Source organism: Coccinella septempunctata, chromosome 3 (assembly GCF_907165205.1).
Source record: "Coccinella septempunctata chromosome 3, icCocSept1.1, whole genome shotgun sequence".
NCBI lineage: Eukaryota > Metazoa > Arthropoda > Insecta > Coleoptera > Coccinellidae > Coccinella > Coccinella septempunctata.
The window spans coordinates 36555279-36580476 of record NC_058191.1 but is presented as its reverse complement, the minus strand read 5'-3'; the positions used below and the strand labels follow the sequence as shown (position 1 = coordinate 36580476).

Here is a 25198-nt window from a genome sequence, read left to right as displayed (position 1 = left end):
TGAAATTCACCCTTCCAAGTCCTGCAAATGAAAAAGCTCTTGGAATATCGTTCCTTGAGGGTTCATAAATACTTACACCGAATTTCAAACCCTTTATTCATTTTTAAGACCTTTTTTAGATTTATTCTGTGGACTCTTAGAAGAGGGGGTGAAATTCACCCTTCCAAGTCCTGCAAATGAAAAAGCTCTTGGAATATCGTTCCTTGAGAGTTTATAAATACATACACCGAATTTCAAACCCTTTATTCATTTTTTAGACCTATTTTCGATTTTTTCTGTGGACTCTGAGGAGAGGGGGTGAAATTCACCCTTCCAAGTCCTGCAAATGAAAACGCTCTTGGAATATCGTTCCATGAGGGTTTATAAATACATACACCGAATTTCAAACCCTTTATTCATTTTTAAGACCTATTTTCGATTATATTTCGAATATCCATTTTATGGCTGGTACTGACACTTCAACATTCTTGGAATAAAAAATCTTTCAAATAGTATTTATCATCTTCTTATGAATAAACACTCTAGTTTTGAAAGAATTCATTCATTTCCGAGACCTAATACCGATTTCAGTAAGCACAGTACGCGAAAAAAAAAGTACCCGACGCCACTGATCAAACGGCCGCTAGATCTGAAGTGGCTGCTGGAAAGTGGCTGCTAAGTTCACACCGGTTTTATCGGAAACGCTTGAAATTTTACAACATTCTAAGAAACCTCTTCATTCAAGTTGAGTCGACATCCATTCAAAATGGATCGCACTAAATTTTTTAAAGCTGGCCATTCACCCCGGAGTCGAAAGCACAGGGTAGATATGACACGGGCTAGGACAAAATTTCCCCATACACGTTGGGATATGAATCGAACCTAGCCAATTCCACAGATTCGGGCTTGACACTTTTGATAGCTTTATCGTGAATGGCCAGCTCTCAATTGATCAGAAATTATTTTCTTCCAAAGTTTATAATACGTATTATATTTTTGTACCGATAGAAAATGAGACATTCTAATGATAATGTCGAGGATAATGCAGTAGACAATCGAATCTGCCAGCCTTATTATTCTCAAAAGCGAAATTAAATCGATATCCATGTCCCATGTGACCACGACCTCCCAGCATTAACTTTTGAATCCATAAATTTTCAATGCCAAAAATAAACCAATAAAAAATAATAAAACATAAGTAATCAAAAATAATAATACATAATATGTACTCAATTGTCATTGACAATACAGATTATTTGCGATCGAAGACCTGATTACCTGTAAATCAAATGTCAAACAGATATCAGTTCAAGAAACTTTTTATTTTGATTTAGAGTTTAAATAGCAGGAGTTTAGAATCTTAGGAAGACAAAGGAAAAATTGGCTCAACATATACAATTTGCACCATTTTCTCCATTGCTGAACGCTTGAAAGCTATCCATTTACGAGATTATTTATGAATAATCCGAACGAAACGAATTATGATGACAGGAATGGTGGAGAATGTGCCCCTACATTGTTAAATATGTACTCATTGAGTTCATTGCAGAATATGACAGGCAATTAACAATAGATAATTCTTTAGACGATAATGTCAAAAAAATTATTAATTGGAAAATATCAATTATCTCATAGTTATAGAAATTATGTGGCTGAACTATTTTTTTCGTTTAGTACATTTCTTGGAATAGCTTTAACATTCCTATAATATTTGCGTAGTGTGCTATGACCCTTACAATTGGAATCGGTAGTATTCAAATCAGCATTGTAACTAGGGCAGTTCATATGGTCGTATTAACCGTTATTCGAGAAAATAAACAATCAAGCTGTGATTCAAATCATTATTTTCTAATAAATAAAGTTATTAATTTCAGATTTTGAATAGTAAAACGGTAAATGAAAAAAATGCATACAGAATTAATATTATCTGCAAAAAATGAATAAAATGAAATTATCCAAATAAAAAATGCAAAAATGAAATTACAATTAAATTTCATATACAACGACCAATCCCTCCACTAAACAATCACGTTTTTCTGAATATGCCTTCATTTAAAGTATTTACAACTATACGGGATTCACCTTACCCATAAAATGCCGTAATACTAGATAGTGAACGTCGCTATTCCATCACCTTGGTCATCGATTACATCCGATAGTCGGGAAAAAATTAATGGGTGAAATACAATGAACCCAACTTACACTGTCGCTCTGTGAAGATTTCCGTTGACGAGGCACACAAAACAACGTCACTTTAAAGCCTTTGCGATACTTTTATTCGAGTTTCAATGAACCAAATAGAAGTTGCACTCCACTTATTCCAACGACTACTCAATTAGCCATATAATTCATCACAAAAAAGTACACATTGCTCGTAGACGGGACAGAATTCCAAATTAAAATTTGCACTCACTGGTAAACAAATAAAATAAAAACAAATAAACTCAACTCCTCACTAGTGTATCAATGCATTGTCAAAATACCTAAATCCCAATTGTCAATTAAGACGGCGACTGCGTGGAGCATTCATTGTCTACAGTGATTCATGCCTTCTCTTGCTACGGAACCCCTACCATTCAAAGAGCGAAGCTTCAAAGCTTTTTCAGATTCGAATCACCAGTCCGCCATCTAGTAGAGCTTTATAGAACGAACACAACAAACAAGGCGACGAAAGTGCCATCTGTACCCAGTATTGATTGTTTCCAACTTCTTCTTCTTCTCTATAGTGTTTACCTGAAACTTTCCCAACGAACACAACAAACAGGGCGGCGAAAGTGCCATCTGTACCCAGTATTGATTGTTTCCAACTTCCTCTTCTTCTTCTCCATAGTGTTTACCTGAAACTTTCCCAACTTCTCACACTTTTAGTGAAACAAAAATGAAATTATTCTATGCTTAGTGAACTAATCACAGAACATGTGGTAGATGATTCATTCTGTGATAGTGTATTATACACTATAACAAATTTTATCAGTGTTCTCTTCTTTATCTTCAATATTCTGTGTTCCGTCTAGTGTCCGATTGATTATTTGAGGTTAAAATTTCAGTCTCTTTCTGGGTTTCTGGCATCTGAAAATTGACTTTTTGTTCTGTTTTCATCAATTCTATCAGACTGAATTCGTGTTAACTCAAAAAATTATAAGTTTTTCGTTCTTCGAATCAAGAAAATGAGTTTCGATTCATTCGACACCAGCTCCCCCAAAGGTGGAGATAAAGACTTGCAAGACTTCCTGATGATTGAAAAACAGAAAGCTCAATTCAATGCCCAGGTGAGCATAGCAGAGACCCCTTTAAGGCCGAACAGAATAAAATTTGAATTTTCAGATCCACGAATTCAACGATTTCTGCTGGGAGAAATGCGTGGAGAAACCAGGGAGCAAATTGGATGGCAAAACTGAAACATGTCTCACCAATTGCGTGGATAGGTTCATCGATGTTTCACTTCTAATAACGAATAGGTTTGCCCAATTGTTGCAGAAGAGCGGAGGAGGATTGCAATAAAAAAAATCGAGTCTGTTGGTAGGAATGAGAGCTCAGGGTGATATTATTATGAGTTTCATGTATTATATCGATGTAAAAGTGTGTACAATAAATTTTTTTGACAGTTGTATTGATTTTCTGAATTTTCATTCTCACCAAAATTTTATTGAAAGAAATAATTGTGCCTGGATTATTCAGTAATAGATATCCTACACTAAAAACCAAAAAGAATTCCAATGCGGAAGTCCAATAGAAACATTGATCGAATTTTCGTCCAATCCGCATTTTAAAATTTTTTGCTATTCAGTACCTATACCTACTCTGTAATCTGTGTAATGTAATGTACCTATTCAATACTTCGAATGAGTATGGTGAATGCGCTGAATTTTCAGTAATTCTATAACATATGAGAGGCATTGAAATATTGTCAAATTCAGGCATGCATTCAGCGGTAAATCCTTTGACAATCTCAAGCGCCAAATGGAGCAAAGCATCATCTCAAGGTGTACATTTCGATTTTCTTCATAAAAATGCTGGTTGTCTTTTGCTCAGAAAAGGATATTTAAAACAAGATAGAAGCAATCGGCTATACGAATTTAATTCCTCTCTGAGCAATAATTAGATATTTTACCGACATTTTATGGTAATTCATGTACGTATTATTTTACATCAACATGGTACTACCCTTCTTTGGTTCCAAAGAGATAGGTAGGTCATATCTCATAAAATAATTAACAGTTTCCAAACCACCCCACGATAAAAATTTCATTGAAGAATTTAGAGATCTTGGAAACCATCGCAGAGACTCAGAATTTTGTAACAGATATATATGTATAAAGTATAAGTCAATGACCAATGAAACCCCTTCTGACTCATACACGGAAGGAGTAATTGGGATTGGTATACAACCATCTAATCAGCAACAAAAATGGACGTCCAAAATGTCAGTTTAATCGATAGATGAGAATTGAGATGAGTGATGAGTGAATGTCCATCAGGCAGCAATACTTATTGTTCAAACATAAATTGTTTTGAAGACAATCAGGGAATGACTGAAAGATCTAAGGTCCTGTAAGGAATGACAAGACGACTTATGCATTTCTTTAATCATAAATTTCGTTTAAGCTCGGAAATGAACATTTTATTGATAAAATTAATTTGAGAACTCATCCGTTTATATCTACCTATAGGTGTATACCCACATATTGATACAACTAAGTTTTTAATATTTACACCAATAACAAACACGAAAAGAACATCCAATTCTAACATTTCAATTAAGAAACTCTATTTTTACCTATGTCGTCCTATGTATATAAGTAAACCTAAATATCTAAAATATTCCATATAAGTTAAAGATACATATGTACATATAAGACCATTCACCATATATATAGGATAGATAAGGTATATTGTACCTACTCTGGAATATGGTTTAGATGTAGGTACTTTGCTGCGTACATAAACATGTCTAGTCAAGTATAGGTAATATAAATAGTACCTATTCCTGTATAGGAAAGTGAAATTGTTTTGGCATACCTATATTAATATTGATATAAATACTATTTTATAAAAAACAATATTTCCCTTCTGTTTCGTCACATTCGTCACATTCTCTCTACTCTTTCGTCCCATGTGATATTAGGAATCTATACCGTGTGTTGCTGTTGTTTTCATATTTTTTTCATTAATGTATGATATTTTACATTCGTTCAATTCACAAGGCCAATTTCTTTGGACATTCTGAAGAGACGAAGGAACGGACTTTTAGTTTGTGAAAATTCCTACCGAAATTCAATTTTCAATCGAAAAATGATGTTCTAATCCTAATATCCCAATAATTTTTTGATTATGACAACACGTGTATTTGCGAGAAGAGTAGCAGTGCTATCGTTAATTCCCAAAAATCAGTGGGACGAATGTTATCGTCTGATGTTTGAAAATAATTATAGACAGAAGAAAAATGATCCAAAGCTAAAAAAGTGGTAAGTAAATATATTAAATAATTATGGATTTTTATCAAGCATCGTCCACATCAATTCAATATTAGAAATATACGCATAAAATCTATTGATTTTCAACATAAAATTAAACCTTTCACGACCATAGTTGGTAATTTATAAAAAAATACGTTATGAACTCAAATCTTGTGACGATATTTGAAACTGATATAAGTTATGAGTAGGTAGAGATATTTATTGATTACCGATCTGATATTATTAAAAGAATCTAATGAAATCATTCTAAAGCATCGGATTTTGGTCCATTATTTCCAATACCTTCATAATGGAACATTGAATAAAATCATAATCTATCTTTAAATTTTCGTTCAGGTACCTACGTTCACGAAACCTATGAAGGCGTAGAAGGGCCACATGATACCTTTTTAATGACATTTTAAAATCGGAAACAAACACATACACTATGTACCTATAGGACTTGTATATCATATTCTTCCAATTTTTTCTTTTGCTTTATGGATATTTCGCTTTAATGAAATTGCAAACTATGAACAGAATTATAACTGGACGACAATCATGTGGCAGACGATCTGCTGATTGCTTTGATATTTTCCATAATTTAATTCTTTTTTTCCTAAAGCCTGAACGTTAATTCTGCATTTCATCACTGCTGATGCTACGTCACTGACTTACTCTGTACTTATATGTTTTAGTCAGGTGGTCCAGTTGTTCCATTAGATTTTAAAAATGAATTTATACAACGAATTTTCTACCGAAGATAGTGAGAAGACAATGAAGATTGTAGTAATTTTCTCAGACAACCTGAGAATCCTGACGACACGTGTAGTATGAAAATTAAGACCGTCTTATTATTCAACCCCAATAATGAATATTAATTGACGAAATGCTCATTCCGTCTGACCTGAGATGTTGTAAACGATTTACAGCTTTGGAAATATATTTGCATAATATGTGCCAAAAATATTTTGCTCTGTAGGTGTCACCTGGAGCCCTTTTCCATATAAAAGATGCCGAAGATACCTAAGCAAGTATTCCAAAAGTGTTCAACATGGTGAGTACATCGTGTTCTCAATAGAAAATACATATTCAACCATGGAAATCCATCTGTATTTCACTGCAAAAAAATGTCCTTACTTGTCTGTATTGCTGGGAATCGTTACTTTAATATTGATTCATATAAATCGTTGGCTCTCTCCAGATCAAAAATATCGAGCTACTGCTTCATCATCCACAAAAACAATTTTTATTTTCTATTTTTGGAATCAGCAGGATGTTCTGATGGCATATTTATATTATTTTCAAACTTCTCCATACACGTGTAAATATTCAAATTTCTGAAAATCCTACATCAGCATTTGTCTTAGCTTATAAATATTTTTATTTAACAACATCGATAGTGCAACCTTTGTCCACTGAGAAGATTCACATCCTCCAATATGGTGTTATTAATGTTTCAGAAATCCCAACTTTTAGTCACCGTTGTCGTATGTGCCATCTTTGCATCTCGATCATCTTGTAGTCCATACAAACACGAAAATAGAGGTTTATGTGGGACACGTTTGGTAGAAACAATGGCCATGGTTTGCAACTACCATTACAATGCACCAATGAACAAAAAATCAGGTGAGTGGCGTAAAAAAGGTGAAATTTTTTCATGAAAATATTTCAAAAAAAATTCGAAATAAAAATCAGAACACAATGACTGAATTCATCCTCATTTTATTTGTGCTAATTAGCACAAATTTTTACCAAACTTATTCTAATTTTGTCTTCTATTTCATCAGTAAACTGGAACTTGGAGGATGCATCAGACTATACAGATGATTACAGTCAAAATTCCCTGAATGGTGGAGTTTACCGATGGTTCGATAATACTGATGCCAATTCTTTCATACCAATAAGACACCAAAGAGGAATTGTGGAAGAGTGTTGCAAGAAGCCGTGCTCCATTTCTGTTCTCCGATCTTATTGTTCCAAATGAAAGATGTTATTGCCCTTGCATCGACCTTTATTCTGATATATTGAAGCTACTGATGTAGATACATTTTATAACTTGAACACTATTCATAAGAAATAAAATGTGGTTTCTAAAACATAGTTTTCATTCATCATAAAATTAAACCTTTCACCTTTCTCAAAGTTTAGGTACCTACGAGCACGAAACCTATGAAGGCGTAGAAGGGCCACATTTTAAAATCCGAAACATACACATACACATACCTAAATGCAGGCACAAAGATACTTGTATATCATATTCTTCCAATTATTTCTTTTGCTTTTCGGTTATTTCGCTATAATGAAATTGCAAACTATGAACAGAATTATAACAAGACGAAAATCATGTGGCAGCCGATCTGCCGATTGCTCTGATATTTTCCATAATTTAAATTTTTCTTTCCTAAAGCCTGAACGTTAATTCTGCAGTGAATCACTCTTGATGCTACGTCACTAACTCACTCTGTACTTATATGTTTTAGTCAAGTAGTCCAGTTTTTCCTTCAGTTTTTCAAAGTGAAATTATAAAACGAATTTTCTACTGAAGACAATCAGTTCAATGAAGATTGTAGTAATTTTCTGAGACAACCTGAGAATCCTGAAGACACGTGTAGTGTGAAAATTAAGTCCGTCTTATTTTTCAACCCCATAATCAATATTAATTGACGAAATGCTCATTCCGTCTGACCTGAGATGTTGTAAACGATTTACAGCTTTGGAAATATACATTGCGCAAAAAAATTAACGCACATTCTGAAAATCTCAATTTTAATGAAAGTTAACTCTACATTGACTTTACAACTTATTTTTTATGTTCTCTCGGGAAGGTTTTGAACCGAATGTCATGTGAAAGAAGAGAAATGAACAATTTTCAAAATACTGAAATGCTAATAAGTGATTTAATACTTGGTATTTCCACCCCTTGCGTTAATTACATCTCGGCAACGACGGAACCGCCGTATGAACATACTCAAAATGAGTAATCTCAAAATGTTCCGATCTAATCCTTCCCAGATTTCTCCGAGTTGGATTCCTAAGTCATTAAGAGTAGCTGGATGATTTTCTGAACTTCTGAACTTCTCAGCTTTCTAGTGAGGTTGTCCCAAACCTGCTCAATCGGACTGAAATCTTGACTTCTTGCTGGCCATTCCATTCGAGAGACTTCAACCTCTTCAAGGTACTCCTGAACGATGCGCGCACGATGGGGTCTGGCATTATCGTCCATGAAAATAAAATTTTCAGCAATGTATGGGGCAAATGGCACTACATGCTCTTCAAGAATGTTCCTTATATACTTATCAACGACCACTAGGTCTGTGCGAGCAGTCAAAGATATTCCACCTCATACCATAATCGATCCTCCCCCGAAACCAAGAGTATTCAGGAAATTGCACTGAGCATATCTTTCATGTGGACGTCTGTATACAAGGGAACGTCGATCACAATGGTAGAGGCAGAATCTAGACTCATCTGTGAAGAGAACTCTCTCCCAATCGGCCTCTTCCCAATGGATATGCTCTCTCGCAAAATCCAAACGCGCCCTTCGATGGGCTGGGGTAAGAGCTGGGCCTCTTGCCGCGACACGAGGCCTTAAATCATATTCTCTGAGGCGATTTCTTATTGTCTTAGTGCTAATTTGCACCTCATGAGTTTGCTCAAGCTGAATTTGAAGGAGGCGAGCGGTTGCAAACCGTTGTCTCAACGGAGAACCTCTAAAGTAACGTTCTTGAATGGCAGTTGTTCTGGTCTTCGGACATTCATACCTGTCTCTCTGAATCGCTTCAACATTCTGGACACACTTGTATGGGAAACTCCATTTGTGCAATTCTTGTGTATGTCCACCCTTCTTCTCGCAAAACTACCGCTTGGACACATTCCTCTTAGGTCAAATTGCGTGTTTCGCGTTGCATAGCGATCGAGTGTAGAAAATCAAACGAAAGAAAAACTATTGATAACTAGAGTTGATCGAGAAAAACTGATTTTAGAATGGAGCCAATACATTCAAAATCTGATAATATCATCTTTTTTTATTCCTGCTGGGAAAAAAATATCTGTATTGAAGAAACCGTTGAAAGTGGATAATATATGCATGCATAATTCTGATAAAAATAATTATCATTGAGAACACCTTCAGTTGTAGAATAAATTTGAGATTTCCATAATGTGCGTTAATTTTGTTGTGCAGTGTATTTGCCTAATATGTGCCAAAAATATTTTGCTCTGTGTAGGTGTCACCTGGAACCCTTTTCCATATAAAAGATGCAGAAGATACCTGAGCAAATATTCCAAAATTTTTTAATATGGTGAGTACATCATGTTCTCAATAGAAAATACCTACGCATATTCAACTGTGGCAATCCATCTGTATTTCGCTGAAAAAAAAACTATCTTCAATTGTGTGTATAGCTCGGAATCGTTACTAATATTGATCCATATAAATCGTTGGCTCTCTCCAGATCAAAAATATCGAGCTAGTGTTTCATCATCAACAAAAACAATTTTTATTTTCTATTTTTGGAATCAGCAGGATGTTCTGATGGCATATATATATTATTCTCAAACTTTTCCATACACGTGTAAATATTCAAATTTCTGAAAATCCTGCATCAGCATTTGCCTTAGCTTATAAATATTTTTATTGAACTACATCGATAGTTCAATCTTTGTTCATTGAGAAGATTCACATCCTCCAATATGGTGTTATTGATATTTCAGAAATCCCAACTTTTAGTCACCGTTGCCGTATGTGCCATCTTTGCATCTCGGTCATCTTGTAGTCCATACAAACACGAAAACAGAGGTTTATGTGGGACACGTTTGGTAGAAACAATGGCCATGGTTTGCAACTACCATTACAATGCATCAATGAACAAAAAATCAGGTGAGTGATGTGAAAATGGTGACATTTTTTCATGAAAATATTTCGGAAAAAATTCGAAATAAAATCATAACTCGATGACTGAATTCATCCTATTTGTGCCAATTAGCACAAATTCTTACCAAACTCATTCTAATTTTGTCTTCTATTCCATCAGTAAACTGGAACTTGGAGGATGCATCAGACTATACAGATGATTACAGTCAAAATTCCTTAAATGCTGGAGTTTTCCGATGGTTCGATAATATTAATGCCAAAAGAGGAATTGTGGACGAGTGTTGCAACAAGCCATGCTCCTTTTCTGTTCTCCCATCTTTTTGTCCCTAGCTACTGATGTAGATACATTTTATAACTTCAATACTATTCATAAGAAATAAAATGTGGTTTCTAAAACATAGTTTTCAGTCATCATAAAATTAAACCTTTCACAACTATAGTTGGGAATTTATGAAAAAATACGCTAAGAACTCAAATCTTGTGACGATATTTGAAACTGATATAAGTTATAAGTAGGTAGAGATATTTATTGATTACCGATCTGATATTATTAAAAGAACCTAATGAAATCATTCTAAAACATCAGATTTTGGTCCATTATTTCCAATACCTTCCTAATGGAACATTGAATAAAATCATAATCTATCTTTAAATTTTCGTTCAGATACCTACGTTCACGAAACCTATGAAGGCGTACAAGGGTCACATGATACCTATTTTAATGACATTTTAAAATCATAAACATACACATACACATACACTATGTATAGGACTTGTATATCATATTCTTCCAATTTTTTCTTTTGCTTTTTGGATATTTCGCTTTAATGAAATTGCAAGCCGATCTGCCGATTGCTTTGATATTTTCCATAATTTAAATCTTTTTTTCCTAAAGCCTGAACGTTAATTCTGCATTTCATCACTGCTGATGCTACGTCACTGACTCACTCTGTACTTATATGTTTTAGTCTGTTAGTCCAGTTTTTCCTTCAGTTTTTCAAAGTGAAATTATAAAACGAATTTTCGACTGAAGATAATCAGTTCAATGAAGATTGTAGTAATTTTCTAAGACAACCTGAGAATCCTGAAGACACGTGTAGTGTGAAAATTAAGTCCGTCTTATTATTCAACCCCTATAATTAATATTAATTGACGAAATGCTCATTCCGTCTGACCTGAGATGTTGTAAACGATTTTCAGCTTTGGAAATATATTCGCATAATATGTGCCAAAAATATTTTCCTCTGTAGGTGTCACCTGGAGCCCTTTTCCATATAAAAGATGCCGAAGGTACCTGAGCAAGTATTCCAAAAGTGTTCAACATGGTGAGTACATCATGTTCTCAATAGAAAATACCTACATATTCAACCGTGGCAATCTACCTGTATTTCGCTGAAAAAAAAAACTATCTTTAATTGTGTGTACAGCTCGGATTCGTTACTAATATTGATCCATATAAATCGTTGGCTCTCTCCAGATCAAAAATATCGAGCTAGTGTTTCATCATTAACAGAAACATTTCTTTTTTCTATTTTTGGAATCAGCAGGATGTTCTGATGGCATATATACATTATTCTCAAACTTTTTGTTGAACAACATCGATAGTTCGAATATTGTCCATTGAGAAGATTCACATCCTCCAATATGGTGTTATTGATGTTTCAGAAATCCCAACTTTTAGTCACCGTTGTCGTATGTGCCATCTTTGCATCTCGGTCATCTTGTAGTCCATACAAACACGAAAACAGAGGTTTATGTGGGACACGTTTGGTAGAAACAATGGCCATGGTTTGCAACTACCATTACAATGCACCAATGAACAAAAAATCAGGTGAGTGGCGTAAACAAGGTGACATTTTTTCATGAAAATATTTCGGAAAAAATTCGAAATAAAAATCATAACACAATGACTGAATTCATCCTCATTTTATTTGTGCTAAGTAGCACAAATTTTTACCAAACTTATTCTAATTTTGTCTTCTATTTCATCAGTAAACTGGAACTTGGAGGATGCATCAGACTATACAGATGATTACAGTCAAAATTCCCTGAATGGTGGAGTTTACCGATGGTTCGATAATATTGATGCCAACTCTTTCATACCAATAAGACACCAAAGAGGAATTGTAGAAGAGTGTTGCAAGAAGCCGTGCTCTATTTCTGTTCTCCGATCTTATTGTTCCAAATGAAAGATGTTATTGCCCTTGCATCTACCTTTATTCTGATATATTGAAGCTACTGATGTAGATACATTTTATAACTTGAACACTATTCATAAGAAATAAAATGTGGTTTCTAAAACATAGTTTTCATTCATCATAAAATTAAACTTTTCACAACTATAGTTGGGAATTTACAAAAAAATACGCTATGAACTCAAATCTTGTGACGATATTTGAAACTGATATAAGTTATGAGTAGGTAGAGATTTTTATTGATTACCGTTGTGATATTATTAAAAAAACCTAATGAAATCATTCTAAAACATCAGATTTTGGTCCATTATTTCCAATACCTTCATAATCGAGCATTGTATAAAATTATAATCAATGTGGTCTCTAAAACAGAGTTTTCATATTTGAATTGTCCATTTCCTTGTACACACATCCACCGAACCAAATTAGAAAACACAATTTTTTCTTGAAAATTCGCAGAAATTGCACCTGTATTGTCTGTAATAGGTAGGTTAATGTCGAAAGAAATTTTTTCACACTAACGAATAATATCGAAATAATGTGTTTCCGAGCCTTAATTCCTATCTGACAATAAATTTGGAAATAATCCCTTGATAACTTTTTATTCGTTTTTCTTCTTTGGATTCAGTTTCATCCAGAATAAGAGTAAACTTTGATAGTGAAAATATTTCCAAAAAAAAAAATCACTTGGACCGGCTCTGCCCAAACTGTTTAATCAATTGAGAGGAAACTATATTTCTCTATGGTAACCAGGGAATTATGTCATATTAGAAAAGACGTAATGGGTCAAGCTCCATCAACAAGTGATTGATGTCTCGACTTCCTAGCTTAGAATAGGCCTATTAATAAAAAGTTATTAGACGGTATTAGACGACATATACTTAGAGGCATGATTTCAACCACAGCCCGACAGACTCAGACCGAAAGGTCAATTTTGATTCGTGCCATACATTTATTGAATGTGGGAGAAATCGGGCAGTTTTTATATTGCAGTATTAGAATGCAGATGCCATCAATGAACTTCATCTCATCTAGGCATTCCATGGATGGACTAGGGACTTCTATAAATCCCTTGAAAATTTTCGAAATGATACAAAATGGTTTTTCGTCCTTTACTTTATCAAAACAATTACTTCTCCGTAAATACCTGATCCATTTTTTCCATGAATAAAGCGAATAGGAACATGTACAATTGCTTAGTCGTTATTTGTGCTACTTAAAAATATAAAGGTTCTATTATTCAAATGTTCATTTAGCTATGGTAGTCTGTAAAACTTTCAAATACCTTGAAATTTTTCGGACTTGAATTGATTTGCATGAAAATTTAGGCTTGAGCTCGTCTTATCTACGTACTCTGTGTTAGTGTGTGCTTTTTTCATTTAAGGTGTGAAAACGACTCGTACATATACCTAAACAACATAAAACATAAACATTGAAGCAAGATTGAAAATCACCGATGAAATATTTTGATTGCAGAGCTTCAGGATGTTATACTCTGTATTTACTGTTTACTGGTATAAGTTGTAGTTATATTTATATATCTGTATCTATGCGGGTGCAAATAATACATATATAACTAAAAAACGAGAAACATAAAGATTGAAGCAAGACCACCAACCAAATATTTCAGTTGCAGAGCTTCTCAATGTTACACTGTGTATTTACTGGTATGAGCTATTATGGTTGTAATAGGTCCTTTCGTTTGCATAAAAAGTGTAGCACTTTTCTACACTCGATTTGATTTACGCCAGTGTAGAAGAAGTGTAGTTTATCTACACATAGTCAAAAGGAGATGTAGATAAACTACTCCTCCTCTACACTGGTGTAAATTCAATCAGCAAACGAATACTAAAATCGAGTGTAGAGAAGTGCTACACTTTTTATGCAAATGGAAGGACTTATTAATATAGGTATCTGTATCTATGTGTATTCAAATAATAAAAAATATGTTCATATATACAAAATAATAATCACAATTAATTCAGACACATAAAATCAAATGATATAAAAATCAGAAAATGTTACTATCGAATTAGCCAATCACCATCCCTCGGAGTATCAACAGAAAGACTATTCCCGTTGTAATATTGAATGTTGACCACGGTTCCGTCTTCAAAGATTATAGATCTAACTCTATAATCTTTGGAGTCGATGCCAGTAAAAGCTACGGTATACTCCAGGACTACCAGTAAGGAAATAACATCCATCTCAAATCACTTTCTCAAGACTCTTCACGGCAGTAACGGTTGTCTACATCGTTAGCACTTTCTTGTGGATGAGTCAATAACTCAAAATTTTTTCGAATAACTCTATCAAAAAGAGCTTTTTGGTGAGGTCAGCGTGATATTTTGCAAATTTATTTCTCGAAATTCGATATCACACGTTTTGACAGATTGAGAGAGTGCTCCCTTACCTCGAGTAGTCCATTAATCATCCTTTCATTATTTTAATAAGCGTTTTGGAAATTATTTTGACTGAGATTAAGATTAAAAAGGTGGTACGTTGACTCCTTTCAATTTTTGATAACGATGGCAGTCGAAGGTTATATTTATTGCGGCGTCACGACTTTTGGGGTTGAATGAAGCGTTGATTATGTAATTTTTAGTGGTGATATAGAATTCAGTACTGAACAAGCGGTTCTAAGACCTAAGAAAGCGACCTATCTAATAGGCGGATGGCGATCACGTGAACGCCAATGAGATTGCTGCTTGCTCAGGTGTTCTTAGGGACATCAACCAAAGGAACTCAGACCTTGGTCTTGGTCTTATTTAATGGGACATCTAATAGTCACATGGCGATCACGTGAACGCTATCTTCCAATGAAATTCGTTCTTTTGTCAGGTCTTAGACCTCAGAAACGCTGCTTGAACCATCTCTAAGAATTAAGAACTTAGAAAAGAACCAATCTAAACGGCAGATGGCGTTCACCTGATCGCTAATGGAGTAGGTATATGAATGAAATTTTCATGGGCGTAGATAGATAGGGGCCAGGGTGGGCACGATGCCCCTAAGATTTCTCGATGACTGACTACGCCTATGGACATTTTGAGTGTCTTTTCGGGAGGGTTAGATCCGTCATTATACTTAGGAGTATTGTAATCGTTTTTTCGATGATTTTTTCACATTGGTGTATCCCTACACATAAAAAATGTTTCATTTAACGATGTTTGCATCCCTATCTATTCCATTATCTACTAATGAATAATGAAGAAATTATGTAAGCGCATACACCGCCGATAAGATTGTTAAAAACTGAATATTCGCCTCATCAACATGCCATGAACTGTGATAACCTCCATTCTGTGAAGGAGAAACCGTAGCATCGTTATTGTGAATGTGAGCAAGAATCTTGATCAGAAAAAACTTCATCTGAGCTCCCAACATACCGGTATATTGTCCAGATTGACATATACCAATCAAATATCACCTACAGAATAGCTGGAAGAGAATATCACGTGTAATATTGTTCCAGTTATTTCCTGACACGTGTTACATTTCCTTCAATCTAAAGCAGATAGCAATTGCAACTTGAGCTATCCAGAATCTTTGGTGTCGTTCATAACACGAACTTTGGGTCTGAATAAGGTCAAATGAAATTTGCTATTGCTCTAATGAGACTTGTGGGCATAATGGGAATCATGTTATTGAAATTCAGAACTCACAATTCACATCGAGATATGTGCTTTCATCACTAATAAGGAACAGAAATTCCAACGAACTATTATTCGAACTGTTAATCATATTGAACAATCTGACGAACACTGATCTGGATCAAAATGACGGTTCTGTGCTTTGCCGTTGCAAGCTATTGTGAAGAATGCTTTCAGCTAGAAACTACTATACAAGTTAGGAAGTTCATTAGAATGCTGAAGAATGGTATGGTATGGTATGGTATGAAATGATTTGATGGTGAAATACACTGTTCAGAAATTTAAGTGGATAAACCTACAAGAAACTCATTTATTGTAGGTGTAAGATATATTTTTGTGCTTCGTATGTGCGATAATGAGTTATTGCAAATCATATGGTGTTTTGTAGTATCAATTGTGAATAAAGTGTTACTGTTTCAACAAAACTCCTCCAGGAGGAAGCTCTGGAATCGGCACAGAAAAGTTATTAGTCCTCTCTCTACTTTCCATACAAAACGTAGAATCCAAGAAACTGAATAAAACATCAATTAAATATTGATTAGGAATATTGAAAATAGTTATGTTTAGAACCATGAAGCTATCTAAGACTTAAAGAATTCTGCATTAGTTTTCTGGGATCTAAATGTCCTGAGCAACATTTTTTTCGTATCAATCCCATCTGCATCTCGAATTTTTCACTTTTTTAAGTCGTTAATATTCTAGTCGTACTCTCGTCATTGTCAAATCATGATGCTTATAATTTAACCTAATCCAATTGGTGTAGTTGAGTGAAAGGGATGAGAAAGTTTTTACCATATTATTTTCTGAAGCAGAAAAAAAATTGACGGACCTTTTCCCATACTACCAAGTGGTTTCTGAAAATTTGTTGAAAATCTAGAAGATCTCCCGGACTTTTTAGGAATGAAACATGTAGCACGCGTTGACAATATGCTAGTAATGGAACAATTGCAAATTTTATTAGGTAACTAGCTTATAATTTACTTTTAGGTAGAGTTGGAACTCCTCTAGGAAATAAATTGATGGCCATTAGACATCGGAGTCTTGTCTTTAACATCACTTAATTTCTATTGGTTCTATTGGGTGCATGTGCACGCTGCTCAAATAGCTTTTAGAGTGATATAATAGCTGTAATACCCAAAGATTATACTCTATAATCTTTGGTAATACCCTATTCCATTTCATCTCATGGTCACGAAAACATAAGGTGCACTCAAAACCTGTGTAACAAGAGGTAAGAATTTTTTCACAATTTCTCAAATAATCAGATAATTTTGGAAAAATATATTTTGTGAAAACAAACGAATACATTTTCATCTTGAAATAGATAAATTAATGACATTTGATCCAAACCCCATAGCTAAAGTCAGTATTACAAAAAAATTGCGATTTATTGGTACAATATTTCAGAACTCCTGCTAGATGCAATTATAATTATTGTATTTTTGAAATCATATAAAAACTTAATGAATATTTGAATACCTGGTCGACAAAAAAATAGCATATCATCCTTTTCTTCTAGGTTTGACTCAAAATAAATCTGACGTTTATATATCCGAAAAAAAATTCAGTATCAAAATTGAAACACTGACAAAGTTTTTAATCTTTTAGATCTGCCGAATAAAATAAATTCATGGCTTTCACACAGTTGAAATGCAGCAGTCACTGCTTTTACTTACCTTCGAAAAACGTATATTTGTTATAATTGAATTTATATCTATTATTCAATAGTTTTAAATTTTGTATCCCTCCGTTTGGTTTTTCTTTCCTTAAAATTTTATAAAAAACAACTTCATAGTTTGAAATAGAACTATATCCTTAATTATTGACAAAAAATATTGTACTGAAAAAATCATACATCAGAACAAAATAATCAATATCGTACCTATTCGAATCTTTACTATACTATGCAAATTTCGAGCTAATATTGCATTATCAAAAATAAAGAATTTGAAGTTTTTTCCCTTTTTACTTTAGGGAAAGCATGGGGTTGAAAGTACTAGGCATTCTATTCACCATATGAACTACGTATACGGATATTAGTAATATTTTCATTTTCCAGTTTATTTCTGAGGTGGAGTTGTTTCCTTGAGACTAATACATTGCACTGATATTTCGAGTGTTAATTATTTCAACTTTGTGAGATAAAATGTTAAATGATCATTAACATTGATCGTTTGTAAACAACACGTGTATTAATTTCTCGCCAAACATCTGAAATGATTACGAAATAATATATTTGACTATTCTTGCATAGCTACTGCATGAATATGCATCCGATTGAAAAAATAATTATCCAGTTGCTATCAAATTCCTGTTACGACTTCAAAACAATTAATTTAGACCTCCATACATATACATTGTTATTCTGATAGCAAATTGAATACCTAGATTAAAATAATTATATTTATGTGTGTTGTAGTTATAAACAGCTATAATGAGTAAAAGAGGTCATTGTTTCTTCTGTCGTCATCTATTTTTAGAACAGGAGTATCACTAGACATGAGACAGACAATTTTTGTCCCATGAGAAGATTTCACTCATTCTTCAACGATCGCAAAGATGAATAATTTGCGTCTCCAAAGGATAATTCAACACTTAGACAATTAGGTACATAAAAATGAAGCTATGCTTTTTCTTCCAAAAGATATGTAATTTTGGAAAAACTGACGTGTTTTGACACAAAGCATGTATAAATTAAGTCCGACCAACTTCCAATATCAATAGTATGCAGTATAAGCACTCACTTTAATCAACAAAAATAAATAATCTCTTATTCTTTTGGATATTTACATATTTGATAGCGAAAAATGAATAAAAACTTGTCACTGATCATCTGGTATTTTTCGAAATACTATACACACTACTCACTTCTGTACTATTTTATTTTCAATATTGAATATAAAAATGAACGAATTTCAGAAATATACAAGGTGATTCCTTATCAAAATATTTTTTTAGCAGCCCCTACTTCGTTACAGAGCCCCCTGCTGGATGGCACTTGAAAAACAGTTTATTTCTTAGAATGCAGAAAATTCAAAGGAATGAAGTGGAGCAGACGTTCTATAAGAGCGAGAATGTATTAAAAAAAAATTTGGGTGTTTCCCTATTAGGTCAGCATGATATCAGAGGGCATTTTTTTAACGAGTTCCAATATAAAAAGTCATTATTTTAAATAAAAACCATTTATTTTCGAATTTTCGGCTACCAAATTCAAAATATTGTTCTCTATGAAATAATTTCCAAATTTTTGACTTTCACTTTTCAAATTGTTTCATTCTATATGAATAATTCGAAATATTTCAGATAAGAAGAGATTGAAATTTGCTTGGAACAAGATGAAATTTTTTCACCCAATGTCTCCATATTTATTTTGTCAACTCTGTGTTAACTATCATATGAAACCGATGTTATTGGTAGAAATTGTTAAGCTCTTGATTAATCTCATGTTGTCAACATCATTGTCGTGTGATAAGTGTGACCTGGTTCAAAAATAGACTCACTGATCACGTGGATCTCAAGCGTATAATTATTTATGGAATTCATTTTAGTAACTACTACTTATTAGCTCTTGACAAAGTTATATTATTCGAAAATTGCTGTAGAACTTCTTTATATATAAGGGGCATTGATTTGACGTGCTCATAAGCACACTGGAAAAGAATATTCGCAAAAAGAGTTTTGGCAGGGAAATATTTGAAGATTAGTATGAATTCACATCTTATTCAGAAGCAGAAAATTTTAATGACATATTTTTTTACGTGTAATTTTGAGTCTTCTTTTAATCTTCCATTATTGAAGTGAGAATATATATAGAGTCATTTAGGAAAAAACACAATTCTTGCAAAATTAAGAATATTCAGAAAAATACTTCAATCAATCTTCAAGGATGCTGTAGAATTTTCAAGCTTCATATTCTCTGTTTGATTGTAATTTTACGTTACTAAATCATTTTATAGTCGCGTTTCAGATTTTGTACCCTTTACGGCCTTTTGAAGTGTTTCAGTAAACGACATTCATTTCTTAAACGTCTCTTTTTCATAAAAATTCCATGGTTAAACATCGTTTGAGTGTTTCATTAAAAATACTACCCATTTGACGAACTAATAAGAAGAAAAAAGTCTTATTATCTCATAAACTTGTATCTACTTATTATAGCCTATAATGAACAAGTAAAAAGTTAGGAATCAAACAACGAGAAACTCAGAAAAATTTCAATGGCGTGTTAATAATTTTGTTAATCTTCGTCAAATTAGCATGAACGAATAATGTGCGTATTTTAAATGTCAAACGTTGGTTCATTTAATCTAACATCTTATATCGCTTAACAAATGAGGATCAATTAGCAGCTTATCATGCGTCTTATAAAGTATGGCAATGAGTTAAGCGTTTCATTTTATGATAAGGGTTCGATGCATTCAGAATGCCTACTCCGTATATTCTATGTTGAGTTAAGGTGTCACTAGATGTTGGTGTTTTTTTGAGTGATTATAGTGGGGATAAAAATGAACAATTTCACTTCGCATTTGGAGGAATACAAGTAAAAGGTTTGTTTGGATTCACTTTCATAGTTTCACATGAAAATAAAACTTTCAAAATTCACCATTTCATGATGTATTAAGGAAAAAAAATATTACGAATGTGTTAGAATCCCCAATCACAGTTGCTTATAACTGGACGAATATATTTTTTGATAAATGAATTTTCACTCATTTTTCATATATTGAAAGAGTTATATAATTGAATAGAATATAAATAAATGAATCAAGAATGAATCTATATGTCCTAAAGCTCATCCTTTATTGGAATGATTCTTTCAATAATTTGTCGAACTATAATTTGAACATTCATTGCATAATGTGGCTTCTGGTTATTTTACTATTTGTTATTTTATTGATAGGATGATTGTTCTTTTGGAATTTGGAAATTTCAACTTTGGTCCTATGGCATTCGTAAAAGATTAATCAGTATCCGTTCGAATAACATGTTTGTTACAGATATCCGTTTAGAGACTTAATTTCCTATTGATGTATGATAAGAACTGTAGTCCTCACTAACATAAAAAATATAAATACACCAATAAACAACGTCTAGGTCCAAACTGACCTGAAATCAAAAGTTATCGAAAATAGCTCTTTAAACGAAATGATAATTTGAGAATCAGAATTCGAACCTTAATAAATTTATTGCAAAACAACGTTTTTTGCATTTTTCTTTTTCGAAATTGAATAAAATTTGAATTTCAAGTTGAACCGGATGGAACAATATCAAAATAAGCTTAATATTACCAGGATTCAATATGTGACCAATATAAATGTGATAAGGAACCCTAATCAATATCTTCTTCACCTTTCCAAAGAAGTTCAATGTCTCAGTTCTGTCTATCATCTAAGATATTCCCATTCTATCATCAGGAAAAAAGACACGACATATTTCCTACATACAGCAGTCTTTAAAAATTTTTGTAATACCGCAGTTGACTCTGAATTTTTCAGTTCTGTTGCCGATTGAAAGGTCTTGAATTAAATGTTATAGTTTCAAAATTGACTCGATGTAAAAACCAATAATAAAGACCTTGCATGATACCATTTGATTAATCATAAGCTTATCCAATGAAACAAGAAACCTCCCTAATTACACTTTGCAAAATCATTTATTTACCGACCGCAGATTTGGCGTAAGCTGAAAATTTTCTGAAGATTGAAATTTTTTTTTGCAAAAACGATAAATTCCTGATTTTCTCCTTGTGAATATAGAAGTGTGCATGTATTTTTGAAAATTTTTATAAGTTTACTCTTTTTACTAATTTTCAGTATAAAGAGAATGCTATTTTAAGAATAAATATATGAAGAAATTCATTTCATGTAATTTAAACAAACGGTATCGAAAGAACCGAGACAACAAAACAGCTATTTCAGAATCAAATACAGATAGTAATTTTGTCAATTCTGCTGCAATAATATAAATTTTGGACATTTTCCATGCTATATTAATATGATAAATAGGGGTCAACTATTGACCATTAGAAATAACAAAAAACCAACTTATATCATCTAACTGATAATTATTAATTAACAAAACAATTTGGTTATAATTAGATCGATAAAATATTCTCGAAAAATACTACGTATTTTTGGAATTTCAATGCAGACATTCTTGATAAATATGCTCTCGTCAAAACAGCTCAGAAATGAAATATAATTATTCTGTTGATATGATTCAACTTCCTTATACAGAAAATATTTCTTATTCTGCCTTGTGATTTATCATGCAAATTGATAGGATGATTGGCATAAGTCAATTTCAGGCTCTGCCATCTGTATATTCTGAGTAAGATTTGATCAAATTATTTGTTCCAGATGAAAATCCTCCGATTGATCTGGTCCGTTGTTATAATATTCATAAGTGTGTCGCATTGCCAAACAGATCCCTTAGAAATGCTAAGAATCACAAAGAAGAAGTATTGTGGGGATAATTTGTCCAAGACGCTCTCCACCGTTTGCAAAGGGGTTTACAACACTTTGACGAAGAAATCAGATGGTACGTATAGTCCCAAGAACACTAAATTTTTTCATTGATTTAATTCTTAAGGCTCGTATTCGATTGGACTGACCCATATTTCTTCATCCATCGATTATTGAGATTTTTATTTGTGCAATTTGCAAAATGGTGAATGCGATCCATAAGAAATTCATTTAGATTCAACGTGATATCCCTGTTATCTAAGAGACGTTCGTTATACAGGGTGAGTCTTTGACTCGTATAAATATTTTAACAGTAGATTCTTGTGGTCATAAGAAACACTTTTTTCCTATCCCTTTTTTTTCGAATCGACTCGGTTTAGAAGATAGAGGCTGTTGAAAAACCATAAAAAATGTTAAAAATGATATTTCTCACAAACAGTTTTATCGATTGAGATAAATTTCGGAATATTATGAATATGAAAGTATGAAAGTATTCTTCATATTTTCTCGTATAATGCTCAAAAATAAAAAAAATCTGTGGATATTTGGATAATTGGGTACTTTGGTTTGGCTGAATGCAACTCTGTTTAAAAGATCCACAGATGTGTAGTGTCATAGCTTGTTCTGAAGGGAATTTTTTGTTTCTCCAGAGATGACATATCTCATTATGAAAATCAGAATGGCTATGTCTTTTTATCAGGGCCGAATCTGAAAAAATGGTATAGAAAAAAAGTTTCGTTTGACATCTACTGTTAAAATATTTGTACGTGTGAAAGAGTCACCCTGTATAAAACTTTTTCAGCTGTGAGGCTTCTGAATTAACTTTTAGACATCAGATATCGTTTTATTATTGAATAACCGGTGTACAATTTGTCATTTCAGTGATAAAGAAAGAAGGCTATTGGACTCCCATTTTCCGATCAGAATACGATGAAGAAAGATTTCCGTTCACAAGAAAATCAAGAGCAGTCTCGATGATGAAATTTCATCAAAGGAGGAGAAAGAGAGGTGTGTTCAATGAATGCTGCGAAAAGGCTTGTTCCCACAGGGAACTCTCATCTTATTGTGCTCACTGAAAAGAGTCCTGGCAAACTTTGGAAGTCTCACTTATGGCTAAACTATTTATCCCAGAATATGGGAGATGCGAACGTTTTAATTGTCTTGATCGAATGAGGTAGTGAGAGAAATCTTTGAATGTAGAGAAGAATAGGGAAAATGATGAAACTTTTCTTGACATGCACTTAATCTAGATAATTCAATTGAAACTTACGAAACGTGATGAATGGAAGAATGTGAATGACGAAAAATATCTCGAGGATTAGAAAACACGAATTATTCTAATAACTAGATATAATTATGAATGGGATAATGGAGGGATATTGAAGACATCAATGAACTTAATTGTAAATTTTAATTGGACTTTTCGAAAAACATTGAAAAGAAATTCAAAATCGAAATTGTACTACATAATAGTATTATAATTATTATCATAACATTCAATCAGATCACTTCAGATAGAAAAGTTGTTATTTTTGTTGATTTTTTACGTTCATTTTAGAATATTGCCTAGTTATTTAGAGGGATTCAATTCATTTCAGTACGATTTTCAAAATATATCGAAAGCTGAAATGGATTATGATATATTACGTAATGATCAAATTGATTATTATTTAATGGAGATTGTGCTGTCAATCTGTGTATATACGCTTAAGATAATTCGAATAGTTGTAGTTAGTTTAATTTAATCTCTGTGGTCATTTTGATTTGTCTGTGTTATCAATTATTTAATTCTTATTTGAAATGGCCTTGTGATAAATATAGCTTAAATTTTACTACTCAATAATTGAAGATGAAATGGAATGGATTTCGAACAATGGCTTTTTATTGATTGGTAAATCGAAATCTATGAATCAGAAATTGGATACATTCATTACAGCGAACCTGCAACGTATCTAGACCTTTCAAAGAAAATGTTTCTTCTTGCTCTGCAAATCAGACCTCCACAGCTTTAATTACCTCCTTGTTGGAAGAAAATTTACGAAATTTGAAACTTTTTTCAGTTGAGGTGAGAAATGATAGTCGGATGGAGCCAAATATGGTGAATAAGGGGGGTGTTCTAGTAATTGAAACCCTAAATCACGAATTTTTTTCATGGCAACATAAGATTTCTGTGCAAGGGCGTTGTCCTGCAAAAACAAAACACCTTTGGATAGCTTTTCCTTTTAATTTTTCAGTAATGTCGAATAGTAATCTCCGGTTATTATTCTACCCTTATCCAAAAAATCAATCATGATTACAGCATGGCAATCCCAAAAAACTGAAGATTTTCGGACACGAAACTTATTGGGTCATAGAGAACCAGAATGTCGCCATTCCATCGATTGTTGCTTTGTTTCTGGATCGTGGATATATACCCAAGTCTCATCCATAGTAACAATTCGGTTTAAGAAGTCTACATCGTTTTCAAATCGAGTAAGCATTTGAAAATTTACCTCTTTTGAAGCTTGGAGTCCAATTTTTCACGGTCGCATTCGAAGGACATTGATCACCAAGGGTATTAAGCACATTTCTTCGTAAATCT

The 25198-nt window shown here is 33.1% G+C and overlaps 5 protein-coding genes across 7 annotated transcripts in view; 4 read left to right on the top strand and 1 right to left on the bottom strand.

Moving 5' to 3' along the window:
• The window catches only part of LOC123308911 (signal-induced proliferation-associated 1-like protein 1), a 60669-nt gene extending 58124 nt beyond the window's left edge, over positions 1–2545 (bottom strand). The window contains exon 1 of one of the 2 annotated variants that reach the window (XM_044891712.1): positions 2182–2545. The gene's annotated coding sequence lies outside the window, so the exon portion shown is untranslated. The other variant, XM_044891715.1, reaches the window with a different exon arrangement.
• Positions 2546–2978: 433 nt separating this feature from the next.
• Positions 2979–3586, top strand: LOC123308912 (mitochondrial import inner membrane translocase subunit Tim8). The gene is made up of 2 exons (XM_044891717.1): positions 2979–3248; positions 3304–3586. Exons 1-2 carry the CDS (start codon positions 3147–3149, stop codon positions 3478–3480), a joined length of 279 nt encoding a protein of 92 aa, XP_044747652.1. The 5' UTR covers positions 2979–3146; the 3' UTR covers positions 3481–3586.
• Positions 3587–5085: 1499 nt separating this feature from the next.
• On the top strand, positions 5086–24488 carry LOC123310413. Its single transcript, XM_044893881.1, has 6 exons — positions 5086–5444; positions 6418–6492; positions 6899–7064; positions 7226–7419; positions 22513–22693; positions 23500–24488. The coding sequence occupies exons 2-6, from the start codon at positions 6490–6492 to the stop codon at positions 23691–23693; spliced, it is 738 nt and encodes a 245-aa protein (XP_044749816.1). The 5' UTR covers positions 5086–5444; positions 6418–6489; the 3' UTR covers positions 23694–24488.
• On the top strand, positions 10082–10707 carry LOC123309734 (bombyxin A-3-like). The gene is made up of 2 exons (XM_044892970.1): positions 10082–10317; positions 10472–10707. Exons 1-2 carry the CDS (start codon positions 10131–10133, stop codon positions 10639–10641), a joined length of 357 nt encoding a protein of 118 aa, XP_044748905.1. The 5' UTR covers positions 10082–10130; the 3' UTR covers positions 10642–10707.
• On the top strand, positions 11510–12612 carry LOC123309733 (insulin-like). 2 transcript variants are annotated; one of them, XM_044892969.1, is made up of 3 exons: positions 11510–11636; positions 11977–12142; positions 12304–12612. In XM_044892969.1, exons 1-3 carry the CDS (start codon positions 11634–11636, stop codon positions 12498–12500), a joined length of 366 nt encoding a protein of 121 aa, XP_044748904.1. In that variant the 5' UTR covers positions 11510–11633; the 3' UTR covers positions 12501–12612. The 2 variants fall into 2 exon arrangements, with proteins under 2 accessions (XP_044748904.1, XP_044748903.1); XM_044892968.1 differs by lacking the exon at positions 11510–11636 and having other exon boundaries at positions 11910–12142.
• Positions 24489–25198: the final 710 nt, after the last annotated feature.